At 39.5% G+C, this 24,975-nt stretch overlaps 1 protein-coding gene across 6 annotated transcripts in view; it reads left to right on the top strand.

The window, feature by feature from the left end:
• Nucleotides 1-743: 743 nt before the first annotated feature.
• The window catches only part of LOC137090137 (uncharacterized), a 48,669-nt gene continuing 24,437 nt past the window's right edge, over nucleotides 744-24,975 (top strand). Inside the window, exons 1-5 of one of the 6 annotated variants that reach the window (XM_067453937.1) lie at nucleotides 744-1,560; nucleotides 1,735-1,864; nucleotides 2,386-2,502; nucleotides 17,688-17,814; nucleotides 17,976-18,095. In XM_067453937.1, the coding sequence (XP_067310038.1) occupies nucleotides 2,481-2,502; nucleotides 17,688-17,814; nucleotides 17,976-18,095 (269 nt within the window). In that variant the 5' untranslated portion in view covers nucleotides 744-1,560; nucleotides 1,735-1,864; nucleotides 2,386-2,480. Of the gene's footprint in view, nucleotides 1,865-2,385; nucleotides 2,503-16,764; nucleotides 17,591-17,687; nucleotides 17,815-17,975; nucleotides 18,096-24,975 lie in introns of those variants that run through there. The other 5 variants (XM_067453920.1, XM_067453902.1, XM_067453928.1 and 2 more) reach the window with 5 other exon arrangements.

Raw genomic sequence — 24,975 nt, 5'->3', positions numbered from 1 at the left:
TAATATAACAATCTGTACAAAACAGTGGAATGTGGAACAAATAGCGGAAAAGTCCCGTTTATCTTTTACGGATCTGTCCGTCTGAAAAGTCGTTGCCATAAACGTCGTTGCTATGGGCGGTGTGTGTTTTACTTGACTGTTCATTCTGAACACTGCGTCCTCTCTCTCTATTTTTATTTTTGTTGTAATTATTATGCTCATTGTAAAAGTAAAATACAATAAGTTTGTATCTGTAATCGCAAACCAGATGGGTCATTCAGTGAACGCCTGTGGCTCGACGGCAGGAAAAACAATCCAAAGAGTCATGATTTTTAAACCTTTTTCATCATTAATCAAAGATATTATTCTAAATGTAGGCTGTCAATAAGTAGGAAAGAGGAGTAGTGTCTCTTCAAAAAAAAAAAAAAAGAGGCAATACATATTACAAAAATAAATCAACGTAAATGTAGATATAAAACATTATAAAAACGCATGTGGTCGATAGTATTGAATGCAGCGCTAAGATCGAGTAACACTAATAGAGAGATACAACCACGATCAGATGATAAGAGTAAATCATTTGTAACTCTAATTAGAGCAGTCTCAGTGCTATGATACGGTCTAAAACACACACACACACACACACACACACACACACACACACACACACACACACACACACACACACACACACACACACACACACACACACACACACACACACACATTTACTGGATGGAATTCCTGCCCTCAATTAAATTGAATTTGTCCAATGAGTTATTTTTGCTTTTTGTTTGTAAAGATATGCTTGTTGTTATTAAATAGTTTCCACTTCCACTTCGAGAGCAAATAGTTAATTTAATAAGGTAAATGAAATCGATGAATGTCTTCACATAATAAACTTTATTTAATAATGTAACATATTATTAAGTAAGCTGGACTTATAAATATTATGTACCAGTGACAAATTCAAATGGTTTGTATTTACTCAAGGAAATGCAGTCAGCTTTACTTGAATTTCTTTGGTTCATATGACTAAATTATTTGTAAAATGACTCAATATAGTGGCGTGGAACCACTGGGCGCTGCTTTTTAAACTTGTCTTTTTTTTTTCATTGCAGTGTGATGTTTGATTACAGTAAACTGTGTTTTACAATACTGTAAACTCACAGTTAAACCACTTTTTAGTGCAGTTAGATCAAGAAAAGTCCAGCTGTGAAATTACTGTGAAAGTGCAATCATTAACCTGGAATATACTTCACACTGAAATGTTTAACAGTGGAAATGAGTGAAGGACCTTTAGCCGGCGCCATCTAGAGTTTCATGCCAGAACTAGATATTAATAACATTATTAATTATGAATAAAACCTTGCTCTGTGAACCGGGCTGGACTATCTGGGACTGGTTATATGGTTTTATTGCTCTCCTCATTTGTGAGTCATAGATGACATGTAAATGTGAATAAATGATTATTAATTCAACACTTATTTCTGAATGACACACAGTATGACCCAAAGAAACGTCACATATGTTTGATTCAGACAAACACGACAACTTTATGAGAGAATAATAAAGCCTACGGTATGTGTGACTGGAGTCTTTACTACTGACATGAACTCAATAGAGAGTCAGTTCACAGAATGTCACTGTTAGTTCTCCTACAGCAAATCAACGTTCTCTCTTTTATTATGCATTTATATTATGTTGAGTTATCATTATCTTTGTCCTTTATCACATTACACCTCATTCTCACAGGAACTGTGGCCTGGACTTTTACCTATGCCTGAAAGATAAGACAGAAACAGGACTTTTACCGCTCACACATCCAGATCTCTTCCTGCTCTCAGACCAGGAAATAAACGAGCAGGTGTGAGGAAACCTACAGGTATGATATTTCTTTATTAATGCTCTAATAAGACGCGTAAATATGTTTTAATCATGAATTAAAACATCAGTGGAACAGCAGAACGTCAGTGGGTTTCCCTTTCGATTCTGTCACAGAGCCGTCTGAGAAACATATCTCAGTGTCGAGATGTGTGAATATTTGCTGAAGTGAAGTGTGTGTAGTCTGTGATCTTCTGGTGAACGTGCTGGAGATTAAACATGATGCAGAAGAGTTCAGCATGCAGAGATTAAAGCTTCACATCATGTCCAAAACACTTTCTTAAACTGAATAATTCAGTTCAGTCTGTCTTCTGTAATTCAGGACAGTGGCTTATTTCTCTCTTATATTATTAGTGTGATCAGTGTGTGTTAGTTCAGTTTGTCCAGTCAAACCTGTGACCCACGACAGGGGTTTAAACAGAAAACTGCACAAAAGCTCCAGAACAATGATGGAGATTTACACAATCTGGACAAATGAACAGAGACTGTTAATGTTTGACAATCACTCAATATCTCTGACAGGACGATAAAGAGACAGACGTCACGTCAGGAGTCAGAGATGATGAGCGGTTGAAGATTTGGAGTTAGAAACAAGGAGAAAATATTAACATATCAACATGTCTGCGGATGACACCAGAGGTGAGAATCTAACAGATCAAACTTTAATCTCTTAACTTAGGCCTTGTTACTTAACTCAAACCTAACTAAACTTATTTTTGAGAATTTTCTGAAAACAACATACCCAAATAAACATGTCTGCAGCTCTTAAACCCTATGGTCTATATTCATAAATCTAGTCTTATTTTAAACTAAACACATGAACTTTTGTTACACAAGAGTCATAGTAACTCAAAGTAGTAACAGAATTAAACAAGGTAAAATATACATGTAAGTGACTCTTGAAAATGTATGAGAAATGAATGATAACCCTCAGGAGTCTGAGCTGTTTTTGGGGCCCTTTAGAAGTTTTGACATGCTCTGACATTTGTGCTTTTTTCAGTTGCTTATAAACACATTAATGGCAAAAGTGTCTTTACACTGTATTCAGCACAAACTGGGCTGCCATAATATGTGAGCAACATGTATGTACATGCTTGTATTTTTGAGAGAATTAGGTTTATGAATGGTTTTGAAAAAACTAAACCTAACCCACCCTAAAAATGTAAGTCGCTGAATTAAGGCCTCAAAACACACAATAGATGTGTGTCCACAAGACTTTAGACTAATGGGTGTTGTTGCCTAGAGTTTTTGCTTCAAACTAGACATGTGCCGATTTTCGGTAATGCGATATATCACGATAATGAATATGCACGATATTGTTATTGTGGGCACAAATACCGTAAATAATAATTTATTAACAATTAATGAATTTTTTTATAATGCACTCAAGAATACTTTGCCCATCAACCGTATAAATGCTCAACACCGCTGTATTCTGCGTCAAAGGGATGCGCTGAGATATAAACAAGCCCAACGTGCGTTTGCACAAGAAGTCGCGCTGAATGAAGTGCCGCTCAGTGACAGCAGAGGGCGCTGATGAACGGCAGAATGCAGCGTTACCCCGGAAAACCGCAAACAAAAGCATCCGCGCTAGTGAAGGAGTTTTTAAAACAGCCGTTAGTGTTTTGTAATCTCAATGTTCATCACAGCACCAAATACTTAATACTTAAAGACTTAATAGCCTCTTTATTCTCAAACTTAAACATTTTGATGTTTTAATCTGGACTACAACATGCCCTAATGATTAGAACTGTTCTGATTATTTGTTATTGTTCAGTAAAACATTGAGACATAGGACTTCATTAGTTAACATGTTAATTCATTATTACCAAACTGACAATGAAAAACACTTAGAATTAATTATTCTAAGTAATGTTAATTTCTCAGTTACTGTTTAATAACATTAAAATCAAAATAACTTTTTTAATGGACCTAAGATAAAACTAACAATGATCAGTATTTCTTAACTAACATTACCAAAAACATTATACTTTCTGTACCAAATGTAGCTATTGCTCAATCTTAGTTAATGCATTAAATAATGAGACCTTATTGTAATTTGTTACCTGTTGTTCTTTATAGCCTAATTCTTTTGCACTTTAATCTGTTTGAAAAGTTTTACTTTTACAGCCCTGGAAATATTTAAGAGAACAATTAACATTGATTTCTCATTGATTTCTTAATGTTAAGTGGTCTTGTAATTTTTCCAGAGCTGTTTATATTTTTGGTGCATTGTATTATTGTATTTAAACATTCAGAGATTTGTTATTACAAAAAGAGTACTTACGTCATCTCCCGATTTGGCAAATGGAGCCTTTAGACATGCTCATATAGTGTAAAGACAGCTGCTCGTACGGTAATCTGAATATACACATAACCAGTATATATTTAGAAAGCCAACACTTGAGCGTTTACAGCTGAATACTCAGAATTACTCAGACAGTTATTAATTTAATATAGAGATATATAGGCTGAAACATAAACAATAATAAAAAATACTTCGTGTATAAAAATATTATGTGAATGTAGTATAATGACTTATAACTACAACTTACTTGAAGGCACAGGTGTGTTCATGCTTTATTCAAAATCTGAGGCTATTATGTCCAAAACTATGAATTTTATGAAACATTTTCTAAGACCATGTCTGGATTGTTTTTAGATGTTTTTATCAAATAAGTGTGTTGGCCTGAATACACGTTTGCAGTCTTTTGTCTAATGTCAATCAATCAACTTTATTTATATAGCGCTTTTACAATCACGATTGTGTCAAAGCAGCTTCACAGTGTCAAACAGGGTAATATTGCGACAAAATTAGATTTGGCTGTACAGTCGTTCTGGAGAAAACAGTGATGTTATCAGCTTAGTTTAATTGATCATATAGCAACAATGTTGGCAGATCAGTATTATAGTTTATAGAATTAAATAAGACCTAATTCATATATTTTATTTGTATAATAAGTTGAATAACTTTAATCATATTTTTAGTGTCCCCCAACTGAGCAAGCCAAGCCAAAGGCGACAGTGGCAAGGAACCAAAACTCCATCGGGGCATGATGGAGAAAAATAAACCTTGTGCCTAATGTCTGGCGAGGAGAACAGCTCAATTAATGCTACAATATCTGAGACGTAATCCTCATTATTGTTTTATTATGAATCTTTTGTTTTGTTAACAGCCATTATTCAAATCCATTATAACATGCATGTCTGCCTAAATGGCCCATTAACAGCACAGTATTTCCTTTAGTAAGCCACAGTAATCTAAAAAAAAACTAAACTAAAAGCACATTCTGTGAATTATTGTAACATAATAGATGAAAGCTCCTAGTCCAGCAGGTGCATTAGAGCTTCAGTTAGCATCAAGCTACATAACACAATTTAAAACATTAAAACTACACTTTCATTCTTTATCTCACTTTAGACCACCACCAAGTGTTTTTATTAGTTTCCTGTCGCGATATAATGGGATTTTTATTCGAATGGTGATGTTAAAATATGTTATATTTATCATTTTATATTGAGCTAATCGCTACACCTGTTAGCAGTCATAATTTAAACATCCGTTATTGATATAAAATAGCTGAAATCACATGAAAAATCACACAAAAGCCTTATTCCATAGTTATCGTGTGTTTATTAGCTTCTTAGTTCACATGTAGAAATGTAGAATAGACTCGTTCTTCACAGAGCCAGAATGAGGAGTGTCCGAGACAGGAGGAGCGCGTTGTGCGAGGGCGGTGTTCAGCAATATCAAAAGAGTGACAGATCAGAGAGATGTCTGCGACTATGAGCCACAAATGAGCCAGTGCAGACCAGAGAGAATGAACGTGCGTCTGATAATCTATTCAAAATATCGTTCATAACGGATCGATAATAATGCACTCCTGACATAAATTAAGAAATTAATGTCACTGCAACCCAGTTTTATCATAAACAGTGTTCAAATATCGAAGCTGGAGTCTTAATCTTTCTGATGATACTGAGCTTGTCCAGATAAAGTAATATAGTGTGACGAGCAGTGAATGTTGAACAATAGTAATCCGAGGCCGTATATGATTTTTGAAAGGCATGGGGTTAAAGCTGTCATACTATGACAACACTTTTTGTGCAACTTATTTCAATATTGTGATAATAGCGTATACCGTGATAAAAGCTTCAGCAATTAATCGCAAAAAAAGAAAAATTGATACCGGCACATGCCTACTTCAAACTGATGTGAGAATCATTGTGCCTACTTATTCAAATAAAACAATATATTGATTTACATTTCACAAGACACTTTTCTTTACAAAGGCTGTATGTGAAGAGGCGTGAACGATCATGAATAATGCTGTGATTTACAGCTGAGGAGAACAAAAGACCTGCATAATGATGCAGCAGGACAAAAGAAATTGATTTTGTTGCAGTTTATTTAGAATATAATTATTAAAGGCACATTACAAAGGCCTATTATATTTTAAATTATCAAAAGATTTGACTACTATTTTTAATGATTTTAAAGAAGTCTCATGCTAAAAAAACTGTAATATTGTGACACTGAACATAATTCAGTATTCAGAGAATACAAATAACTGAATAATTGGTAATGATTAACATTATAAGTAAAATATTTGGGATTTATATAGTGGTGTCCCCGACTAAGGATTTACACATTCAAATCAGCATTGTCCAATCTCTCTATGGTCGACCGATAGTCGAATCGTGTGTGTGTGTGTGTGTGTGTGTGTGTGTGTGCGTGTGTGTGTGTGTGTGTGTGTGTGTGTGTGTGTGTGTGGATAGTAACACAGTTATGGGACAGATATTACACATTAATATCTTAATACTGCTCGTCTGCATACACTGACATGATAATTCATATCTTTATAGTTGGAACATTATAAATTAGTATTGGTTTAGTAAAAGTGTTCACATTGAGTTATTACCCTGAACTTCTGATGATTAGCTGGATGATTAAAACCTTTATAAAACCTCTCATTTTCACATAAAGATTTATTTAAAATCTCAAACTTTCATAAACAAGAGCTCAATCGATAGCGTTAGCCTAACTTTACCTCTAAAGAAAACGGTTGAGATGCTAAGGGACTGTTTCCCAAGACACTAAGCCATTTCAATAAAGTAAATATTCAACAGACGTGTGTCAGTTACATGTAAGAATGGTGTCAGGAACAGTTGTGTGTATTATTTGTGTGATTTTAGAGACTAAACTCACCTGAAAGTAGCATTTACTACTGGGAAATAATTACCCAAATTCCCAGAGATGGGCGAGCCATACACTTACTGCTGAACTAATGTTGTGAAAGGCATGATTTAGTCATTTGTTTTTAACCCTCTGGTCCTCCCATTTAGGGTTTAGTTCAATATTATTTTTTAATTATTATTTAGAACTTTGAGGGTATTTTGTCATAATATGCAATATTATACAATGTTTATTAGCTATTTTTGAAAATCATATTTTTTTAAATAATATTTTCTTTTAAATTATTTTTCAATTAAAACAGTATTCCATGTTAAAATAGAGACAGGGCATTCAAAATGACCCCTAGGTTCCTATATAACTCTATATAAAGTGGCTTATACATGTCTTACATATTTAAAGCACATAGAAAGATGACTGTCACAAGGTGTTTTGGTGTAGGTTCATGTTTCATGTTTTAGGTTTTCATGTTCACTGTCATGTTGTCATGCACTTCCTGGTCTTGTCATGTGGTCTATTGTCATGTGATTCCATGCCCTCATGTGTTCCTGCCTCGTGTTCCTGTGTCTTGTTTTCATTGGTTTATAGGTTACTCATTGTTCACAGGTGTCCCTCGTTTTGTCACTTGCCCTTGTGTATTTAAGCCCTCATGTTTGCCAGAGTCTTGGTCGGTTATTGATGATGTTGTAACCCACATTTGGTGAGTGTTTGTTTGAAGTCTAAGTCAAGTCTAAGTGAAGTCTAGTTTATTGTTAATGTTTGGATTTATGTTAAGTGTTCCAATAAACTGCACTTGGGTTCTAAACCTCGCCTCTTCAGTGGACACCGTTACAATGACGTTATATAATGTTTGCAGCTGAGATTTAATGATATGCGATTATATTACTTTATTAGAATTTGTAACAGATTAGTTAAAGATCAATTAATTTATTATTTCAAATATTTTCAAAACCGAGCATATGAATAAAATTCAATAAAATTCATTCTCAAACGAAATCTTGCATTACAGCATATTCTGATGCGTTATTAATGAAATATGTTATTAATGATTCGTTATTTATGAAATATGATCCAAGCAGCGCCACGCTCAGGTGACTGTATGTATAGCGACATGTCATAGGCCCAACTGGACGTGTCATTACTGAACACACTCGTTCTCTAAGGAAATCGTGAATTACAGCACATTCTGAGGGTGATGATGTTCTGCGGATTATTTTTCCATAATAACACGTCAGAATATGAACGTTATCACCTCACATCTGTTCTGTTTCAGTGCCAAAGCTTGCACTAAAAATCCCCTCTCAAGAGCACGTTTGCTCAGAGATATTAATGCCACTCAGGTAGTCAGTGGAGTAAAGTAACGAATTACAAATACTCTCGTTACTGTAATTGAGTCGTTTTTCTCAGGAATTGTACTTTTTTAAGTAGTTTAAAAACAGTGTACTTTTACTTTTACTTGAGTACATTTTAAGTGCTGTATCGGTACTTTTACTGCGCTATTTTCCCTAAACCTGCCGTCGCTACATTATTTGTATGTTTATTTATTTTCCTGTCAACATGATTGGCTAAGATCAATAATCAGTCCTGTGTGTCCATGCGTCACGCGCGTGACTTCCGTCAAATTAACCATAGCGACCAGTGTGAGAGTGAAGCAGGTGCGCTTTATGAAAGGGGTTAAGTGCTGGCTACTGTATGATGACTGCAATCGTCAAATTGCTTTAAACAATTACTACAAATGGACCTCAGAATATTACATTTTCTAATACATGCATAAATAGTCTGTATTCTGTTAACGCAGCACAAGCTCGCGGTGCCATCTGCTGGAAACTCTTCATTTAGCATGATTGTTTGCCAGGCTTCAGTGCAGTAGGCAGTATCCGATCACCACTGCTAGATCTTTGTCCCTTACGTCGATTTCGTTTAACATGTAAACACATTAAACCTGCTTTCTGTCAGCTTATTGAAGTGCATATTTTAATGTAACGTGTTCTCACATGGCGATTTAAAATTGTATGCCATTTACAGTGCAGGCCGAAAGTTTGGACTCATTACTATGTGTAATGTTTTTGAAGAAGTTTCTGCTGCTCATCAAGCCTGTAGTTATTTGATCAAAAATACAGAAATGTTTTTTTCATATTGTGATTTATTGTTACAATGTAAAATATTTGGTTTTCAGTGTATTCTCCTTTAAATGCTGATGTATTTGTGTGCTCAGAGCTGAATGTTCAGGATGGTTCCTCCAGTCTTCAGTGATCATGATCCTTCAGAAATCATTCTCAGATGAAGATTCATTACGAGTGCTGGACACAGTTCTGCTGGTTAATATATCTGAGGAATAAAAGGCTCAAAAGAACGGCATTTATTCAAAATAAAAACATATTTTCAAATACTATAAATCTCCTTTACTATCAATTTTTATCAATTTAACACATCCTTGCTGAATAAAATTATTGATTTATTTCATAAAAAGAAAGAAAAGAAAAAATGACTGAGCCCAAATGACTGACCAGTAGTGAATATTGTTGTTACAAAAGATTTCTATTTTTAAAACATTTACTTCTTTTTTTATTTTATTTTTACTTTTTATTCATCAAAATATTATTTAAAAAAAAGTATCACAGGTTATGAAAAAATATTAAGCAGAACTGTTTCCAACTTTGAAAATGAATCCTCATCTGAGAATGATTTCTGAAGGATCATGATCACTGAAGACTGGAGGAACCATCCTGAACATTCAGCTCTGAGCACACAAATAAAGGATCATTTAAAATATAATAAATTGAAAACAAATTATTTTAAATTGTAATAATATATCACAATATTACTTTTTTTCTGTATTTTTGATCAAATAACTGCAGGCTTGAGGAGCAGAAGAAACTTCTTTCAAAAACATTACAAATAGTAATGTGTCCAAACTTTTGGCTGGTCCTGTATTTAGCAAATAACTTTTATAAAAAATCAGATTTATATTTAAATCAGGTTTATTTTTTAATTGCAAGCAAAAATAATCAGTGGTGTTACTCGATTCTGATTTATATTCTTTTTACAGAGAAAACGTCCATTGAAATTAAAGCATGAATGTGTCTTGAAAAGAAATCCCTTTTCTTTGAAACAAAAGATTTTTTTAATTAATGTTTTTTTTTTTTTTTTACATAAAATTGTTAATGTACAATGCTTTGCAACCTTTTTTAATTACCTGCATGAAAACCTCAACAGAATGGTTGTCATAAATGTTACTAGATTTTTGGTTGATTTCTCAAATATTACATGGCTGTATTCTTAGTGCTAACAGTCAAAAATAAAAATAAATATGGAAATATTTTTGGTGATATCATGTTTTTTGTTCTTACTGAGAGTCCTCCATAAAAGAGTAAGATACATTTTTAATTTGCAGGGTATAAGGTGGCCTAATATTCATAGCATAATACTCACTACTCTTGAGTACTTTTAAAAGGTCTAATTTTTACTCCTACTTTGAGTAGTATTTAGGACAGGTACTTTTACTCTACTTGAACTACATTTTTTGACAAGTAACAACACTTCTACTTGAGTATGCTTTTTCAGTACTCTTTCCACCACTGGTAATAAGACAATCATTCCATGATTATCATCTAAAACTATAGTTAAAATACTTATTATAATGTGTTCACGACACAACTTAGGTGTCGGGACGTGGCAGATCAATGAATTTATAACTCACAATTGCGACTTTTTATCTCAGAATTCTGACTTTATAACTCACAATTGTGAAAAAAAGGCCTCCTCCAAAGGCAGCGCTTGCAGGCTCACCACCTGGTCCCAGAATGGAGTGGTGGGAACCTTGGGCACGGATACAAGCCGGGGTCTCAGGATTACGTGAGAGTTGTCTGGCCTGAATTCCAGGCACGATTCGTTGACCGAAAAATCCTGCAGGTCCCCTACCCTCTTGATAGAGGCCAATGCCTTTAGGAGCACTGTCTTTAGAGCCAGAATTTTTAACTCCACTGACTGCAAAGGCTCAAAGGGAGGTCCCTGAAAAGCATTGAGCACCAGAGACAGGTCCCAAGAGGGTATAGAGGGGGGGCGAGGTGGATTTAATCTCCTCGCGCCCCTCAGGAACCTGATGATCAGGTCGTGCTTCCCCAAAGAATTACCTTCTACTAGCTCGTGATAGGCAGTGATTGCGGCCACATACACCTTGAGGGTAGAGGGAGACAGGCTTCTCTCCAACCCGTCTTGTAGGAAGGAAAGCACGGCCCGATCGAACATCTTGGGGGTCTTCTCGGTGAGAAGAGCACCAGTCGATGAACAGGTTCCACTTCAACATATAGAGGTGCCTCGTAGAGGGAGCTCTAGCGGAAGTGATGGTGTCTGCCACAGCCTGTGGCAGGCAACCTAGAACCTCCACGTCCCATCCAGGGACCAGACATGGAGTTTCCAGAGGTCTGGACGCAGGTGCCAGATGGTGCTCCGTCTCTGAGTTAGGAGGTCCTTCCTCAGAGGAATGGGCCAAGGAGGTGCTGTCGCAAGGAGCATTAGTTCCGAGAACCATGTCCTTTTGGGCCAGTACGGTGCCACCAACAGGACCTGCTCCTCGTCCTCCCTGACCGCGGGAGTCTGTGCAAGAAGGCTCACTGGGGGAAACGCATATTTGCGTAGGCCACGGGGCCAGCTGTGTGCCAGCGCGTCCGCGCCAAGGGTCCCCTCGGTCAGGGAATAAAACAACTGGCAGTGGGCAGTGTCCGGTGCGGCAAACAGGTCTACCTGTGCGGCCCCAAAGCAATCCCAGATCAGCTGGACCACCTGGGGATGGAGTCTCCACTCTCCCTCTCTGTCGTGAGAGCTCGTCGGCAGCACGATTGAGCAGGTCCGGAATGTGAGTTGCACGAAGTGACCTCAGATACTTCTGACTCCATAACAGGAGGTGGCGGGCGAGTTGTGACATGCGACGAGAGCGTAAACCACCCTGTTTGTTGAAGTACGCTACGGCCGCAGTGCTGTCCGTATGGACCAGAACGTGCTTGCCCTGAAGCGACGTCTTGAAGCGGCTCAGGGCAAGACGAACTGCTAGCAACTCTATGCAGTTGATGTGCCATTGCAGTTGAGGCCTCCAAGCCCGTTGTACATGGCACCCCAGCCGGTGGATGAGGCATCCGTGGAGACAATCGCATGCCTGGACACCTGTTCTAGGGGCACCCCTGCCCGTAGAAACCCACGGTCCGACCACGGGTTGAAGGTTTGGTGGCACTTCTGTGTGACTGAGACACGGAGGGATCAGCTGTGCCACGCCCACCTCGGTACTCGGTCGTGTAGCCAGCGTTGAAGCGGTCTCATATGGAGCAACCCGAGCAGTGTAACCGCAGCTACGGATGCCATATGCCCCAGGAGCCTCTGAAATTGTTTCAGTGGGACCGCTATCCTGCGTTTGAATGAATTCAAGCAGTTCAAAACCAACTGGACGCACTCCTCTGTGAGGCGTGCTGTCAGGGCGACCGAATCCAGCTCCATACCGAGAAAAGAGATCCTCTGCGTCGGGCAGAGTTTGCTCTTCTCCCAGTTGACCTGAAGCCCTAACTGGCTGAGGTGCTTGAGCACCATGTCCCTGTGTTCGCACAACTGCTCTCGTGACTGAGCTAGAATCAGCCAGTCGTCGAGGTAGTTGAGAATGCGAACACCACGCTCTCTCATGGGAGCAATGGCCGCCTCCGCGACTTTCGTGAAGACACGGGGCGACAGGGAGAGCCCGAAGGGTAGGACCTTGTACTGATATGCTCGTCCATCGAACGCAAAGCGTAGAAACAGTCTGTCTCGCAGAAGAACCGAGACATGAAAGTACGCGTCCTTCAGGTCAATCGCTGCAAACCAATCTTGGGGGGGGATGCACCTGAAGATGCATTTCTGCGTTAGCATTCTGAACGGTAGCCTGTGAAGGGACCGGTTCAAGAACCACAGATCCAAGATCGGCCGTAACCCACCGCTCTTCTTGGGTACAATGAAGTACGGGCTGTAAAAGCCCGTCTTTGTGCGCGTGGCAACACTTACCTGCTTCCGCTGAGGGGGCTGAGGGTGCAGTGGGGAGGCTGCCTGTGGGTGTCCTGCATGCCCCCTGCTGGCGATTAGAAAGGGGCCTGAGGGTGACAAGGCATGGAAGCGTTGAACACTGCCAAGCGCGCTCTCTGCTCTTTTTGTGAAGTTTTGGGTCCTACTGGCCACGGCCAGTGGCAGGACAGATTCCGGGAAGAGGAAATGGTGCTGCTGCCACTTCCTGTCAAGCAGGATCCTCCATCTCTGGGTGGCCTGTCTCAGGGTCTCTTACGACGGCGCTTGCCACCTGGCTTGGCAGCAGCCTGAGCGGGCTGGACGTCATCCCCGTAGCCAGCTCCACACCTACGCCCGGGTGGAGGCTGCTGCTGGGCTGCGTTGGGAGCGGGGGCGGCGGCGACGAGCAGGCGGAGGTGCTGCCGCTGCCGGCGGGGTGGAGGCAGCAGCAAACCGCCTGGGCAGGATGTGCCGGATGGCCTTCATCTGCTTCTGGGCGGGCGAGAACTGCTGGGCAAAGCTCTCGACCGCGTCGCCGAACAACCAAGCCGACGAAATAGGGGAGTCCAGGAACAGGGTCTTATCGGTCTCCCTCATATCAGCCAGGTTAAGCCAGAGATGCCGCTCCTGGACCACCATTGTGGACATCGCCTGGCCAATAGCACGGGCAGTGGTTTTCGTCGCCCGTAGGACGAGGTCCGTCGCCGTCCGGAGCTCCTGGAGGAGCTCTGGGCCAGGAATACCCTCGTGTATGTCCATGAGCACTGTGCTTGGTGCACCTGCAGCAGCGCCATGGCATGCAAGGCGGACGCGGTCTGGCCACAGGACCTATAGGCCTTCTCGGTCAGACCGGAAGAGAACCTACAGGCCCTGGGCGGGAGCTTCGGGTCCCCGTGCCAGTTAGAGGCGGACACAGTTGCATCGCGATGGCCCGCTCCACCGGCGGAAGACCCTCATACCCCCTGGCCTGCCCGCTGTCAAGGGTAGTGAGGGGGGAGGAGCCACTAGGTCGCCCACGGGCGCTAAACGGTGCTTTCCACGACCTAGTCCTAGTCAGCCCCAGTTGGTCACCTCCAGGAAGAAAGGCACTGGGGGCGGGACGCTGAGAACCAGAGCGGCCCGCCCCAAGAAACCAATCATCCAACCTAGAAGGTTTGGGATGTGGTGGAGGGTTCCACTCAAGCCCAACATTTTCAGCGGCCCGGGAAAGCATAGCGGTCAACTACGGGTCCGACTCGACCGTTGCCACTCTCCCAGAGGGAGGCAATACAGCCGAATCTTCATCCCCAGAGGACTGAAACTCCCCCTCCGATGCAGCGATTGACATCAGCTCGTCCGCCCCAAAGGACACCGTCGGCCGTGCATGTGGGGGGCTGAAGGGATCCTCCGGAACCACCACCGGTTGTGGCGCTTGTGAGGGATTAGGGTCCCGCGGAGGCTCACTCGAAGAGTTTGCCCTAACCGTGACCCTCAGGTCACCCCGGCCATCCGTCAAAGTAAGTCTATTCTGCTGGGCAGGAATAGACCTAGATCAAGCTATGGGTAGGGGGACTCCACCTTCCCGGAGGAAGGCGTGTTCTCGCAGTGGGAACACAAGCTCTTTTAGTGCTGAAGCAACCCAGTGAACGACCGCGGCAGAATAACAGGGTTTGTGTGCAGCCTGTTTCTGCTCTCACCAGAAAAGGAACACACCCACCGAACCAACTGTGGTGTGTGTGTGTGTGTGTGTGTGTGTGTGTGTGTGTGTGTGTGTGTGTGTGTGTGTGTGTAATGTAATTTGCTGTGAAAACAGCAGCTCTCTCAGCAGCAGTGAGATCACGGTCATGCTGTCTTGTGTCATCTGGCCAACACGAGCAATTTCCCCCGGCACATGCTTTCTCTCTCTATCTCGCTAGATAAAAGGCAGTCAGATGCTTCATCAACGGCGTTCTGCTCCAAAGTGAATAACAACAGTGCGTGGCGATCACTTCCGCTTTATACCCGCGCAGCGGGGTGGGGTGCGATATGCAAAGCACGCACGCAAATGTTCATTGGGCCGTTTTCTATATCTCGAAGCTGATAGGGGCTCCCAGAAGTGATCCCAATTCGTCGGTCTAGTCCAACGTATGTCGAACGTGACCGACTGAAAGGGAACCTACTCTTTGCAAACTACTGAATGAAGCTGGACTATGCAATGCCTAATGTATTGTTTGTTATAAAAAGGCAAAGGTTCATGTCATGGGATAATCGTGTGCTCAATTCTTTTGCTTAAAGACAACAAATGCTTCCTTAGAATGGACAGAACAGAATCAGACCACGTTTCATTTTCAAAAGGGCCTATTTTCGTGTACTGTTTATGTCTTAATAGAAAGTGCATAAGGGTATGTAACATTATTTTGCTACATGTAGACTTTTATTTCTAACAGGAACTTGGATTAAGATTTATTTTTAGCAAGCTCTATTGGCCTAGTTATTTACCGTAGCAGGGAATTTCCCTATAGTTTGCCATGTGCTTTGCCATGTGCCATGTGTCACATAAACGTTTATAGATAAATGTTTGTAGATAATGGGAAAATAACGTACTATTTTCATATTTTCACCATGGTCAGTGTTGGAGAGTATGTAACAGAGTTATGTAATTTAATTACAATATAAATGTGACTTTAGTTACAGTTACTGAGAAAAATTTGTAATTAAATTAGAGTGACTTACTGTAAAATGTTACTGATTACAAAGGGGTTTTATCTGAATATTTACTGTAAACAGGTAGGATATGTTAAATACTTTGACATAACTCAAAAGAAGAAATTATTATATTTTAAAAGTGCAGCTCATTGTCAATGTGTATCTGGCCAGGGTAGAGTTTGAAGCTTTCAAATGGGGCCACATATGACATCATAGTCTGACATCAAATGTCTCATCCACAGACATTTAACATTGAAATACATGATGATGTCCTTCATTTTTTTTTTTTAAGTGCCCCTATTATGCTATTGTCTATTGTCTCCGACAACAGGCTTTCTTCCTTGGATCACTTTTGATAGATACTGACCACTGCAGACCGGGAACAGCCCACAAGAGCTGCAGTTTTGGAGATGCTCTGACCCAGTCGTCTAGCCGTCACAATCTGGCCAAACTCGCTTTTTTTAACACTCACATAAAACTGATATACAAACATGTAAACTACATATAAGGCAGGTTTTGCACTTCTAAATTGAATTATAAATTATGTTTCTACACTACTTCTTTGTTAAAATATATTCATTTGCACAGTTGCTGTCAAGTTTTCATGTTTTTATTTAAACATATCCTACTGTAACAGTTCTTAGATAAAGGAAGAAGGAGGCGGGAACCGGCGAACATGCACTCAAAAAAATTACTTGTTGAATTTACTTATAAAATATGTAGTGAGTGTTTGCACAATTATATTGAGCAAAAAAACTAGTTAGTTATATGAAGAAAAAAAATCAAGTAAAGCTGGCACAATTTCTTTTAGTAAATACAAACCATTTGGGGGGGGGGGGGGGGGGCACACCGTCATTGGAAAGGGATTGCAGTACCAGTTTTGGCCACAATCTTACACACACTTCCTTTAATGTTGTTATGTTACATTTATAAAAGTTTATTATGTAAGGTGAACACTGTTATAAATTTAATTTGCCTTTAAAAAATTTAACAACATCTTTCCCTTTACTGAAAAACACATAAAATAACACTTTAATCCGTACATTTTCTCTCCTAGCGCAGTCCGTTTGCAAAGCATGCTGGGAACTACAGATCCACTGCTGTTAGTTATGACAGCACACATATTTAATGTATATTAGGCTGATATAACACAAACACATCAAATTTCGACATGACTTAATTTAATTTAGTAAAGTAAACATAATTTAAATGTGTCTTATCTATGAAGGCCCTGAATAATGTTTTTGAGTTTATAAAATACTTTTATCAAATAAAATAAACAAACTGAAAGTAAAGAAAGCAGCCCCTCACTGATGACTGCCGCACACACACATAACAAAACACAATGTAAAGTCCTCTGTCGTCCTTCACTGGTGTACTTCGACCTTATACAGTGGGGAAAAGTATTTAGTCAGCCACCAATTGTGCAAGTTCTACCACTTAAAAAGATGAGAGAGGCCTGTAATTTTCATCATAGGTACAATTCAACTATGAGAGAATCCCCTGTAGTCCGCTGAAGTGATGTTGCTTTGTGATATTTGTTTAACCTTTTATACTTTCAGTCTGAGACCAGATGAGGCACACTCACTTCTTTCTCTGATTGTGCTGAACAATGGAGGACAAAGATCAATGGGAGAAAAGTATAAGTGTAAATTATGTGATTTTTAGAATGGCTGTGGCCATATTATGTTATAGGTTTGTTTTATGATATTTGTTATAACCTTATTAAAACAGTGTGAGACTAGATGAGGCACAACATCCACCCTCATTCCTGTTTGTAAAGACTCATCAGTCAGTGGATCAGCCAGTTATGTTGAACAATGGAGCGCAAAACACCATTACAAATAAGCAGTAAGACATGTTTTATCCGTTATAGCTGTGCTGTGCTGTGTTTTGCATAGTGTGTCTTTTGAAGATTCTTAAACTGCTTTTGTTTCCATTCTTACAGTCCATTTGGGAAAAAAACAGTTTGACGCAGCATCTCCAGCACCTTCCTTCACATCTCCGAAAACTGATCAGCCAATGGATCGACCGATTGTGTTGAGAGAGGAAGCACAGAATTACAGGTTCACAAGGTATGAGATTCTGTGTGTGTGTGTGTGTGTGTGTGTGTGTGTGTGTGTGTGTGTGTGTGTGTGTGTGTGTGTGTGTGTGTGTGTGTGTGTGTGTGTGTGTGCGTGCATGCGTGTGTGTGTATTTTTCAATGTCATGTTGTAAGTTTACTGCTTGTTTCCAGTACTTTAGAATACATGAGACCAGATGAAGCCCCATCTCCAGCACCTTCACTTCTGTCTGTAAAGAGTGATCAGTCAATGGATCAACCAATTGTGTTTAGAGAGGAAGCACAGAATTACAGGTATGAGTTTCTATTAGTTTGTGTGTGTGTGTGTGTGTGTGTGTGTGTGTGTGTGTGTGTGTGTGTGTGTGTGTGTGTGTGTGTGTGTGTGTGTGTGTGTGTGTGTGTGTGTGTGCATGTGTGTGTGTGTGTGCATGTGTGTGTGTGTCACTGGCATGCAAAGATATTCTGAAATGAGAATGCTCTATGAGTTCTCACTGTTTTTATTTTTATTTTATATAAATCAAATATATTTAAATAAATGTATATGAAATAATCAAGTATAATATGTAAATTCTTGTCCCAGTTACACTTATTGTTGTCACATTTCCTGGTTTAATAAACATTACATTATAAAGTAACCAAATACAATTCTACTTTATATTCATTAACTGTACTATAATTAACTATGTAATAATTTTATTAAAACCAAGTATAAATTTAATGAAATAACTGTTGATAAATATTTTTATGTTTATTCCAAAATAACAAATAAAGGCAGCAACAATTTAAATAATATATTTTATTTGTGGACTGATGTTCAGGTTTTCTTTTTAAAAGTCAACTTATTTTCATCAAGCTCGGTAAACACTGATCACTTTAATTTCACCAAGCTGATTGCTCACTAAACAAAGAAGTCATCATATTTTCAGGCCATTTTAAAGATGTCATGAATTGATATATATATATATAATGGTGAGAAATAGATCCCTATCTGCCTGATTCCAAATTCCGGTACCCCTATCTGAGATGGAAGAGATGGAGAAAGGTTCGCATTGTCTCCTTGACCTTACATGTCGGTCCAAGACGGGCTCCTGTCGGGGTCGTGACCTGTAGGGGTGTGTGACCTTTGACCTGCAGGGCCTCCCCTTTCCTGAGTCCGCTTCACTGTCTGCTACCACAAGCAGAATAAAGCGAAGCACACTGCTCTCCTTTTCCAATCTCTTCCTGTCAGACAGCCCTAACCAAAAATAATAATCAACAGATGCATAAGAAATAAAAATACACAGTTGTAAAAAAAAAAAAAAAAGATATATATATAACAATAACCAAAGATAAGAACAAAGGTAAACTAAAACAGTTATAGATTATAAAGATGCTGCACAGATAAGATAGGGTGCAGTCAGTCGGCCGTACAGTGCTCAGAGCTCATTCAGTAAATGCACAGCTGAACAGATGTGTTTTGAGTCTGGATTTGAATATGGCTACTGTTGGAGCACATCTGATCTGTTGGTAACACTTTACTTGAAGGGGTGTGCATAAGACTGACATGACACCTTCATAATCATGACATGACACGTGTCATGAATATGAAGGAGTTTTTATGCATGTTTATGACAACTGTCATTAAGTGTCATTCGCTTAATTATGTCATTTTTAATGCAATGATGGCATTTCGGAGTTGTCTTTGTTATGACAACTTGACATAAACCAATACATCATAACCTGTCAGTGTCTTTGTCATGACAACTTGACATTACCAAGACAACATAACCTGTCATAAACATGACATAACAGATTATCAAATTTAAGAAACTTACTTAGCTTATAGGGTTAACCTTAAAGGGGGGGTGAAACACTCAGTTTCAGTCAGTGTCATGTCAATCTTGAGTACCTATAGAGTAGCATTGCATCCTGCATATCTCCGAAAAGTCTTTATTTTTTTAATAATTATATAAGAAAGATGCGCTGTTCCGAGTCTTTCCGAAAAAAGCAGAGCGGGTGGGGGCGTATCGTGCGGGCGGAGCTAAATAATGACGTGTGCAGCAGCGCGCTGTGTGTTGAGTCGAGCGTCATCCCTAACAGCGGGAAAAAAACTTTATTCAAAATAAAAATATGGCTTTTAATCAGATCCAGCCATACATCTATGATCCGGAATCAGACCCAGAGGCTGCAGTTGAACAGGAGCAGCAGCAAAAACGACTAGAGCAGGACGTCTCTATGTGCTACAAGTTATACACTAACTATATAATATGCTTAGCGGCTTGTGTTATTTACATATTTATACTTGAATTATATCGTCGTATTTTTGTCTTTGAAGGTGTACATGTGGGAAGTGCAGTTGTGCACGTGTGTTTGTGTGTTTACGCGTGGTTTGTGTAGACAGTAAGCGGACTAAAAGCAGTCTCACTCACCCTTCTAACGTTGGGACTGCTCCATCCTTCAGCATTAGGCGATTGGGAAAATCCGGCGTCGAGCTGGGCCTTGTTTATGAAACAGTCGGCACCGAAATGCAGCGAACAGATATAAACATTCGCGCAACTCAGTTGCTGATCCGGAAAAGCAAATTCCATCCACTGTTGCCTTAACGCGGGGTTTTGGGGAATCTGTGCAGGACTGTCTTGGTCTGGCAACCAAAAACCCACTTTTTTGGTGACATTGTTATGTGCTATGTGTAATTATCACCTGTCCAGCATCCTACAAGCCCCGCTTTGATGGGCGTAGCCTGCTACTTTCGCTCTCTCCCTCTCTCTCTCTCTCTCTCTCTCTCTCTCTCTCTCTCTCTCTCTCTCCCCCTCTCTCTCTCTCACGCTCTTCCGGTAGAATTGTCCGTAAGGCCCATACAAGGAAATTCCGCCCCCATTAACGTCAAAGGGGACGCATGATCTCAAAAAACTTGCCGAAACTTATGACTAACCGGTAGTAGTATTTTTGACAAAGAAATACTCCCATCAAACGTCCACCTTAACTTTTGAAACTTTGTCTATGTTTAGTATGGGATTCCAAGTCTTTAACAGTGTAAAAAGATCAGTATGCATGAAACAGCATTTCACCCCCCCTTTAAACTGTTATGTGGTTGGTTTTGATGTTGACTGAGGCCATTATAATGTCATACATTTTTTTCAGTGGCAAAAGTTTAATTTGTCATTAAAATGTAATTAGGTGTTAATACGCTGTCAAATTATTTTTTAATAACAGCATCATTAATATTTTTCAGTTCATAATGTTTTATTTTATTTTTTAAGTTTCCTCCACCAGCTTCAACAGAAGGTTAGATAATAGACAATTTCAAATGTCTTAAAAATATGAAAAGGAGTTCGAGAAATAAAATCAATCATTTAATTTTTAAGACCTGCCCTCTCACAGAACTGACTCTTAAAAACACAAGGCATGAATTTATACACAGGTGACCAGCACCAATTAACGCAAAAAGGGGAAAACACGTACACAAATAATGGCCATTACACAAAATAAACATATACAGTCTTGTTCAAAATAATAGCAGTACAATGTGACTAACCAGAATAATCAAGGTTTTTAGTATATTTTTTTATTGCTACGTGGCAAACAAGTTACCAGTAGGTTCAGTAGATTCTCAGAAAACAAACAAGACCCAGCATTCATGATATGCACGCTCTTAAGGCTGTGCAATTGGGCAATTAGTTGAAAGGGGTGTGTTCAAAAAAATAGCAGTGTGGCATTCAATCACTGAGGTCATCAATTTTGTGAAGAAACAGGTGTGAATCAGGTGGCCCCTATTTAAGGATGAAGCCAACACTTGTTGAACATGCATTTGAAAGCTGAGGAAAATGGGTCGTTCAAGACATTGTTCAGAAGAACAGCGTACTTTGATTAAAAAGTTGATTAGAGAGGGGAAAACCTATAAAAAGGTGCAAAAAATGATAGGCTGTTCAGCTAAAACGATCTCCAATGCCTTAAAATGGAGAGCAAAACCAGAGAGACGTGGAAGAAAACGGAAGACAACCATCAAAATGGATAGAAGAATAACCAGAATGGCAAAGGCTCAGCCAATGATCTCCTCCAGGATGATCAAAGACAGTCTGGAGTTACCTGTAAGTACTGTGACAGTTAGAAGACGTCTGTGTGAAGCTAATCTATTTTCAAGAATCCCCCGCAAAGTCCCTCTGTTAAAAAAAAGGCATGTGCAGAAGAGGTTACAATTTGCCAAAGAACACATCAACTGGCCTAAAGAGAAATGGAGGAACATTTTGTGGACTGATGAGAGTAAAATTGTTCTTTTTGGGTCCAAGGGCCACAGGCAGTTTGTGAGACGACCCCCAAACTCTGAATTCAAGCCACAGTACACAGTGAAGACAGTGAAGCATGGAGGTGCAAGCATCATGATATGGGCATGTTTCTCCTACTATGGTGTTGGGCCTATTTATCGCATACCAGGGATCATGGATCAGTTTGCATATGTTAAAATACTTGAAGAGGTCATGTTGCCCTATGCTGAAGAGGACATGCCCTTGAAACGGTTGTTTCAACAAGACAATGACCCAAAACACACTAGTAAACGGGCAAAGTCTTGGTTCCAAACCAACAAAATTAATGTTATGGAGTGGCCAGCCCAATCTCCAGACCTTAATCCAATTGAGAACTTGTGGGGTGATATCAAAAATGCTGTTTCTGAAGCAAAACCAAGAAATGTGAATGAATTGTGGAATGTTGTTAAAGAATCATGGAGTGGAATAACAGCTGAGAGGTGCCACAAGTTGGTTGACTCCATGCCACACAGATGTCAAGCAGTTTTAAAAAACTGTGGTCATACAACTAAATATTAGTTTAGTGATTCACAGGATTGCTAAATCCCAGAAGAAAAAAAATGTTTGTACAAAATAGTTTTGAGTTTGTACAGTCAAAGGTAGACACTGCTATTTTTTTGAACACACCCCTTTCAACTAATTGCCCAATTGCACAGCCTTAAGAGCGAGCATATCATGAATGCTGGGTCTCATTTGTTTTCTGACAATCTACTGAACCTACTGGTAACTTGTTTGCCACGTAGCAATAAAAAATATACTAAAAACCTTGATTATTCTGGTTAGTCACATTGTACTGCTATTATTTTGAACAAGACTGTATATATCAACATCATATACACACATAAACAAACACAGAAAAATAACACTTTCTCAAATGACTTCACTTTATAAATTATCTTCCGATGTATAAAAATAAGAGGAATAGTCTTTAGAGCCCCACCCCGGGCTGAATGGTTGCGACTAGATCCTAGGCCGGAACATTATATATACGGCCAACGTTTCCGCCCGAACCACTTTTGACGGTGCACCAGCACACGGGACTCCGCCATGACAAACGAACAAACAAAAAAAATGGTAAGAATAAACTCAAACTATTCGTTAAAGAGTGAGCGAAAGTTTAAATAAAGTATATTAAACCCAAAATAACGTTGTTGTGAATTGTTTTTACTTACTGCAAACTAAATTGACATTAAACAGCTAAACAAACTAACCTGACTGAGGCTCTGCCAACAACTGTTACAGCGTACACATAACCAGTGGTGCCACCATAGACATCATCATATAGGTGTATATGTCTATGCCACTCTATCATTTTGAGTTATATTAATAGTTTTTAATGACTCTGTACGATTTCCTCTATGATGCCATATTTCAGGTCAACGCTAAATATTCATGACACTGTTATAAAATAATTTAACAGAGTATTGACACTTAATGACATGTTAATGACAAATTCAACTTGTACCACTGTAGTTTAGGTCAAGAAATATATTCATCACAATGTTATAAAATATTTTGACAGAGTATTGACACTTAATGACATGTAAATGACAAATTAAATTTATAAAAAAATCATGACATTATAATAGCCTAATGACAGCCAACGTCAAAACCAACCACATGACAGTTTAATAATAATAATAATAATAATAGATTTTATTTTTAACTCACTTTTCATTCCGAAGAATCTCAAAGTGCAACAAAGGGAAAAAATAACAATACATGAATAACAAGTAAAAATTACATCTCAACATCATGCCGGACGCTGATGACGCTAGCCTGGTGCAAACTTCAGCCACCATGCAGTTCAAGCCCGAGGGAGAGCACCAGTGAGCAGCCGACACCCAGAAGAGAGAGCAGCCGCAGCGAGCAACATCAAATGTCCTTCAAACCAAAACCAACCACAAATTCAAACAAAAACAGAGGAGAAGCGGTGAAAAAACGGCAAACAACGTCCTCTCAGTGGCTGCCAGCAAACAGCAACAGTCCCAATAGTAGCTCTGTTAGACTAGTCACAAACATAAGAAAATAAAATAAAATCTAAATTTAATAGTAAAGTTAACATGATTTGTGGGTGGAGAAGCGGCGAACAGACAACGCCAGCGTCCTCTCCCCCACGTTGCCTAGCAACTAGGGATGTCAATTTTCACAAATTCCCATGATCGATCGCCGTTTAAATTAACGATCAAATAATCGATTAATCGTTAACCATAATACTGAAATATGCAACAGCAGTGGTTTACAGCCGACAGCATGTGCAATGCTGCTCAAAACGCCATGTTCTTCACCAAATGAATGACAAGGACGCACTTACAAGAGCAACGTGCTGAAACGTCACCTAAACCCAATTCATTCGAAACAATTTATTAAAATATTGTTTTCATTAATGTTATGTAACGTGACAGTCCCAATCATAGTTATTATTAGTCGTGCGTTGCTGTTTGAACAGCGCGAGCTGAAGCTGATGCGCTGAATCAACACTGGTAAGTTACACTGAAGCTCTTTGTTAGCGCATTATTTAACTCAACAAAAAGCTTCCTATATGAGAATAATCAGATTTATATAAAGTTAACAAAATATTACAAATTATATATCTTCACAAAATGATGCGAATGCACAAGTGAACTTGAATTGAGTTGCTGATATTCAGAATGGGAGACGCGCTCTTCCGGGAACAACGCTCTGAACACGGCACCTAAACCCAATGACTACAACCATTTATTAAAATAGTGTTCTCATTTCTGTTATATAATATGACTGTCCCAATCATCGTTATTATGCACTGCTCTGTATGCGCTAAAGCCGAAGCACTGAATGAAAACTGGTAGCCATCACTGACTGAAGACATTTGTTAGTGCGTTTTATTTCGCTTAAAGAAACGCATCCTATATGAT

Source organism: Pseudorasbora parva, chromosome 2, assembly GCF_024679245.1.
Source record: "Pseudorasbora parva isolate DD20220531a chromosome 2, ASM2467924v1, whole genome shotgun sequence".
Lineage (NCBI taxonomy): Eukaryota > Metazoa > Chordata > Actinopteri > Cypriniformes > Gobionidae > Pseudorasbora > Pseudorasbora parva.
Note: the sequence above shows the minus strand (reverse complement) of the source record. Positions and strands in the feature narration are given on the sequence as shown.